This window comes from Penaeus chinensis, chromosome 28 (assembly GCF_019202785.1).
Source record: "Penaeus chinensis breed Huanghai No. 1 chromosome 28, ASM1920278v2, whole genome shotgun sequence".
NCBI lineage: Eukaryota > Metazoa > Arthropoda > Malacostraca > Decapoda > Penaeidae > Penaeus > Penaeus chinensis.
In genome coordinates, this window is record NC_061846.1 from 18,242,855 (window position 1) to 18,250,354 (window position 7,500).

At 37.1% G+C, this 7,500-nt stretch overlaps 1 protein-coding gene across 1 annotated transcript in view; it reads left to right on the plus strand.

Annotated features, from left to right (window-relative positions):
* The window catches only part of LOC125039989 (synapsin-like), a 73,749-nt gene that overhangs the window by 15,646 nt on the left and 50,603 nt on the right, over window positions 1-7,500 (plus strand). Inside the window, exons 5-7 of the mRNA XM_047634394.1 lie at window positions 137-215; window positions 2,862-3,101; window positions 6,368-6,571. Coding sequence (XP_047490350.1) covers window positions 137-215; window positions 2,862-3,101; window positions 6,368-6,571 — 523 coding nt within the window. The remainder of the gene's footprint in view (window positions 1-136; window positions 216-2,861; window positions 3,102-6,367; window positions 6,572-7,500) is intronic.

Below are 7,500 nucleotides of genomic sequence, written 5' to 3' on the forward strand. Positions count from 1 at the left end.
TAATCTCCCTTCCTCCCTTCCCTCCCTCCCCTCGCCCTGCCCTGTCCACACTCTCCCTCCACCCTTCTTACAAAGTGCTCTCCCTGCTTCTGCTCAGCCATTACTATTCCCTTCAGAATTACTCTTGCTGCTTCAGGTTCTCCTCCGGGGATCTCTCTGCTGAGCTGGATGACGAGGAGGCGACGCTTAGGAGACAAGAAGTTATTACCCAACAGGTGAGTCTCTCGTGTTAAAGGTCGTGTTTCTCTTACCAGGTGAAGGGTGAGTTGGTAGGCCTGGTGGAGGTATATATTAAGCTATGTAAAAGGGGTTATGAAATTAGTTCGTAATGTACGTTTTGTAGTTATGCTTTGATATAATTATGCTTAATAGGGTTCATAGTTGTTGAAAATGTTTGGCTGTGGGAAGGGGGTACTTCAGTCGCTTGTCAATGGGAAATACTGCTCCACTAGGCGTAACTTCCCTCCATTGGTCGAGTTAACTTTTCGTTTTTTATTCTCCTATCAGTGAATTGAACAAATGTAAAAATAGTATCCAATGTAAATATATTTTACGCTGATGTCTAGGCTGAACATAAATTATAGGTACGTTCAGTTCCAGTTTCTTTTAATTACAAGAAATTGTCATTAAATTGTCAGAAAGGACTACATTTGACAGAATGAATTTCTCGAGAGTTTTGTTCAATTCACTGAAAGCATTCAGGATAATACAGCAAATTATAGAATTCATTAAAAGAAAAAAAAAAAAAAAAAAAAAAAACGTGAAGGAAACATAATTAACTAATGCATGAATTTAGGATTGATGATTCACATTACTTGCTGAGAAAAGATATATCACCAAAAAACGACACAAAACATAAAAGCCAGTCACAGTTAAATGAACAACCCATAGATTAGGATAGTAGAGCCAATTAGAAAACAAATTCCATGCACTCCACGTACTCTAGAAGCAGGTGTTCATCTGATTGTTGTCTTGTGTATGAACAATGAGTATGGAGACCAAACGAGTTCTCTGATGTGTTGGCAAGTCGCTAGCACGGAAGGAATCCCCTGCATAGAGTTGGGAGGAAGATGGAACTTTTAGTGCTATACATGCATGCGAGTCAGTGTGTTTAGTGTTCATTTTATTGATCATTAGGATGTGATTAGATTAAGAATTTAATATTCATTATTTTAGCTGTGTTGGAAATGCATATGTCTATGTGTATGTGGGATATACATATATATATATATATATATATATATATATATATATATATATATATATATTTGTGTTAGTGCGTATATATATATATATATATATATATATATATATATATATATATGTTTGTGTGTGTGTGTTTGTGTATGTGTGTGTGTGTATATATATATATATATATATATATATATATATATATATATATTATATATATACACACACACAAACATACACACATACAGATATACATATACGTGCATATATATATATATTTATATACATACATGTATATAAATATATAAATATATATATATATATATATATATATATATATATATAAACATTTATATATATACATATATATAAATATATATATATATATATATATATATATGTATATATATACATATATATATATATATATATATGTGTGTGTGTGTGTGTGTGTGTATATGTACGTATATACATATATACGTTATACATACTTTTTAATTATGCACATTCTGTATGCTTATGATGTTAATAACACGATGCAATATTTGTTCTAACTTTTATGTCTCTCTTAAACATAGTTTTTCATCAGTTCTAAACTTTATAAATTAGTGCTTTAAAGTTTGTTAATTAAACCTTCTAAATTGTTGCAGCAAAAATATGTCCATTCCTTCGCCTAACCAACAGTTATTTATCTGAATGCAAGATTTGATATTAATGATACTGATAATTTTTTGTGATAATGATAATACTAACTAATTATGATACAAGTATTAATAGTAATAATAATAATGGTAATAATAATAATAATAATAATAATAATAATAATAATAATAATAACAATAATAATAATAACAATAATAATAATAATAACAGTAATAGTAATAATAATAACAATGATAACAATAATAATAGTAATAATAATAATAATGATAATGATAACAATGATAATCTCAATGATAATAAAAACAATAATAAACTTATAAAAAGACATAGATCAATAACTAGACCTAAGGCATAAGAGGACCGCGTACTAAAACCCGTTATCACCCACAAAGCCTGACGACGGCCAAGACGAGGTAACTAAGAGAAAGTCGTTTGGCAGTTTCCTTCCCTTTCACGATTAGAATTCACTCTCAGATTTCCGGGCTGGCTCTTGGGGGGGAAGGGGGTGCGAGCCGGGGAGGGGAGGGGCTCTCATGAACGTCTTGTGTAAGCTCTTGTGACGGCCTCGGGGCTTCGAGTGTGAGTTTCAGGCTCTTTGTTGAGGTTAAAGAGAGGTTTGGCAAGAGCTTACGTCGGTCTGAGGGCCCTCTCCCTCCCTCCCTCCCTCCCTCTCCCCCAAGTGACTAGCCCAATGGCTTGGAATGTGCAGTTCAATATAAATTCTTCTCCAGTTTGTGTTCCTGCATTACGTACTAATTCTGGTTTTCTTGGGACGTGAATTGACTCTCTTTGAATATGTAATCGCTCTCTTTATCTCATTTTCTTCTATTTGTCTTCGGATCACTGAGTGACTTATTTCTTCAACGTAGCTCTAACTCCCGGCGTTCAGCCTTACGTTCCTAGTTGGCCAAGCAGTCTTAGAGTCGCTGCGTCCTATCACTGTCTTCTTCCTATCATTGCCTGCTCTTTCTGTCTTTTTTTGCAACTTCTTCTTCTACTACTATAAGGCCGAGAGACAGCAAGGTGTCCCGAACTCTCAAGGACAGTCCCCGGTTCAGCCTCAGGCTCAGCCTCAGGCACAGCCTCAGGCACAGCCCCAGGCACAGCCTCAGGCACAGCCCCAGGCACAGCCCCAGGCACAGCCCAAGGCACAGCCCAAGGCACAGCCCCAGGCACAGCCTCAGGCAAAGCCTCAGGCACAGCCTCAGGCACAGCCAAAGGCGCAGCCCAGAGCTCAGTCTCAGCAGGTAATTCAAAAGCAGGTTACCAGACATGCATGGCATAGTTAGAAAATAGATGCGATCATTTGAAGTAGAAGTGATTTACTTTACATATGATTTTATATGAAAAATACTGAGGATAATTGGATAGCAAGGTAAGTGTGGTAATTTCTTTGAATAGCAGATCTTAGTGATTTGGCTTTAGTGCCGAGGCAGCAAGTTTAGTTATCTTAGGTGGCAGGTGAGCATGGGTCAAGGGCCATCATGATAAACTTTACACCAAGACGGATAAATGGATTATCATGGGGTTGCGGTAGAGAAGTGTTAACCGTTTAGCCTATCTACTATTCCTCTGATACGTTTTTTCACTGGAAGAATTTACTATGATGTCTTTTACCTTGTCTATCTTAGTGACACTCCTGCCATTACGGACTTAATCGATCAAATCACAACAAAATGCTCACAAAGATACAACAGCATAAGCTTGTTTCTTTTTTTTCTCTTTAATAATTTTAAGCATACCAACTAATCGTTTCCCCTTTTGCTTTGTTTCGCTCTCTTCTCAGGCGAGGCCAAATCAGGTATTAGTTTGCGTGATTTAGCGGGGTGCCACATGCGTTCTCATGGCATTCAGTAAATGTTTCTCGGAGCTCGACTGGTAGACGGCTATCACGTTATACCCGTAGTTATAGATTTTGTTCCCGCATAACTGAGACGTATTTATAGATTTGTGGCGTCTTAGTCTTCTACCAGACGAGGGTCGACGTTTCCTATGAACCATTTGCTCGAGGGATACAGTCATTCAAATATAATTCAAACAATACGAGCTTTTGTAAATATTTTTTTTTCTCTTCTTCCTCTTCAAAATTGCGTTTAACGAAATAAAACAAAATTGTCAATCAAAGAGGAATGAATAGACCGTCAGGTAATTAAGGGCAGTCCGTTGACCAAGAAGATACAACTCACAAAGCTTCTCAGGTGCCATACGAGTCGATGATGAGTGCCATGGTAATGCAGTCAGTAAGTTACTCAACCAATCCCAACCTTCGTCTCATCCACAATGACCACCAGTCCACGTGTTATGTGTAATGTGCGCCACCATGACCAGCAGGTAATTCCCCTGTGTTCACCTTATTAGCGTTGGATCACATGCCTAGTATCCTGAGTACATAAGAGCTGACAGAGTATATTTTGACATTCTGATAAGGCACGAATGGGAATGAATTATTTTACATTGCAAATGTATCACGTAATTCTTTAAAACATAATATTGAAAAGAAAACCGTAGATCGATATGTCAATTACATTCTAAAGAGTGAAATTATTAATTCTCATTCTCACCTTCTATGACACGAAAGTAAGGCCACATAGATTATCAAGCCGCTTGGTGATATGTATATGTTTATTTCTTCGCTTCATTTATGTACGACATAGCTTCATATAAGGATTCGAAACACCTAGTAGTCTTGTCAGAGGGTTAGATTGCAACTAATGTCACCAAACGTTTATATTTCTGAATCGAAGACCGAGAACCGTGTTAGTTATAGGATTAAGACCAGTAGCGTTTATATCCTATCTGTTTATGTTAAATCATTATTATTCCCTAAGAGATGGATGTTTATATATATATATATTTTTTTTTTTGCCAGTCATTGTCTCTGGCTTTGGATTTTTCTCATTAGAAAGGGTTTTTATTTTGTCCCTTTGGTATATTATTTTATAAAATTATCTGCTGAAATTCTTTGGGGAAAATGAATGTGCATTTTTTCCCATTCTTATAGCTTCATGTTATATATAATTTGGGTTTTCCTGAATCAGCTGATCAAGCTTCCACGTTACGTTTCAATCAAGGAGTAACTGGTCCTACCGCACATACGTTTACTGCCCATTAGCTTAGTTTATGACATGCTTACTTCACGGACGATATATGTGACTTACTATAAACCCTTGTCTTTATTTTATCTGCTGTTATTTCATAAAAAATCATGTTTTTTCGTGTAACATGAGTTTTGGTTAAGCGTTCCTCCGAGCACTCAGTATCAAGTATTACAGATTTTTTTATTACATGGTCATCGTTGTTATCACTCTAAGTGGTGAACAAACAGACACGTCACTGGTAGTCCAGATGGTTGAAACAGAGGTAGGGAGAAGGTGTCACCATAGACCCGGGATAGTCATACAATAGTTTAGTGGTCATAACAAGCCAACGCTGCTAGCTGCGTGTCGGTATCTGGCGATTTCTTGTCTCCACCTGCTTGCTATTAACGACACATATGCCCATATATACACGCGCACAAACCTATTGTAATAAACTCATATGCTCACAACCAGCACCCTTTCAGTACACTGAATGCATTTACCCTAGAGTAATAGCCTACGATATGTTTCGTGTGTATATCAAGACATAACACAGTATCAGGTTAGCTATATATCTGCTGACGTTGCGAATCAGTCAAAATATTGAGTATCATGTTTCAATATCGACTACACCTCCACCCACATGCAGTTCGCACCCGCCGCTGACACAGGTGTCTATCAGTAAGGCTTGACTTGAACTATAGTCTCTAACTTAGATTTATATATACATATATGTATACATGAGTACATACATATACATACATATATATATATATATATATATATATATATATATATATATATATGTGTGTGTGTGTGTGTGTATATATATATATATATATATATATATATATATATATATATATGTATGTATATATATGTATATATACATATAAATATATATGTGTATATATACACATATATATGTATGTATGTATGTATATAGACACATTCGTATACGGTATTACATATATTTTGTATATGTTTGCTTGTTTGCCCTTTCTTCGTCTCCTTTGCTTGATCGCCTTTTGACTTCTTACCTTAGAAAGTCCCTTGACTCTTACTATTACTCTGTTGTATTTCTTCCTTAGTCTTCCTTTAATTTTGATAAGTTAGATATAGTGTACTAATGTCTGTTCTTTTCTAACTTTGATTACATATGCATATTATTTCCTTATTTGCTCCTTAAAAATTCAGACATACAGATCATTTGCTATATGGACAGTAACATAATTCCTCATGATACATACCCAGAAAAGAGAATATAATCAATTCAACCAAAAAAAAAGAAGGCATAAAACTAATATCCGTACCTACTCTCTAAACTGGATTTAACCCTCTGAGAAAAGAAAAAAAAAAAAAAATCTTACTTCTTTCGAGAGTATTTAAACCTATTTCAACCCCCTTCCTTTCTCTCTCCCCCGTGTCCCCCCCAGGTGAGCAGTAACAGCAGCAGCGTCGTCGCGGGCGGAGGAGGGGGAGGAGGAGGACCCCAGCAGGCCACCCAGGAGACCCCCGCCCCGGCCGCCCCCCCTTCCGGCAGCGGTGGGGGCGGGTTCAGCCTCAACTTCCCCCGGCCGGGATCGAGGACCACCTCCGCCCCTTCCTCGCCCTCCAAGACCAGGGAGAGCTTTCTGCAGGTAAGAGGGAGAGGGGAAGAGGGATTTGGGGAGGGAGGGAGGGAGAGAGAGAGAAGGGGAGAAGGGGAGAAAAAGAAAGAGAAAAAGAGAGAGAGGGAGAAGTGTTGAAGTAAGTGAGTGAATGTGTGTGTGTGAGAAAGAGAGAGAGAGAGATAGAGAGAGAGAGAGAGAGAGAGAGAGAGAGAGAGAGAGAGAGAGAGAGAGAGAGAGAAAGTGTTAAAGTAAGTGAGTGAGTGAGTGTATTTGTGAGGAAGAGAGAGAGATACAGACAGGCAGACAGACAGACAGACAGACAGACAGATACAGAGAGAGGAGGGAGAGAGAAAGGAGAAAAAAAATAGATAGAGAGAGAGAGAGAGAGAGAGAGAGAGAGAGACCGACAAACAAACAGCGACAGAAAGAGCACAAGAGAGAAAGATAGAAAAAAAAGTACATAAACACCTAACAAAGAATCATCTACCAACAATCCTCTCCCACTCACACCTGAAACACACATGCATTTAGCTCAGCGTCGACGCATAGAAGAGGCGAGATGTAGAACGCCAGATATCACCCACTAAGGGTTGGGTTTACGGGTTTTGCAACGACCGAATTGATTGTCGTAAGAGAAGTGGAACCAAATGAGCCCTTAAGTACAGGAGATCATTGAGGACCTGTGAATATAGGGTTATTTTGAGCTCTGAATCTGGACTTTTTTTTTTTTTTTTTTAAGACATGTTTCTGCTTTCTTTTACTTTATGACGAGTGTACGTTTTGAGATACATACACGTAAATGTTCATATGTGTAGGCATATATTTATCCTTATATTTATTAATTTACTTCTTTATTCATTTATTTATTTATTCATTTATTCATTATTCATTCATTTATTTATTCATCTATTCCACACATTCACTTACCCATTTTCTTTTCCATATAATCGTTTATT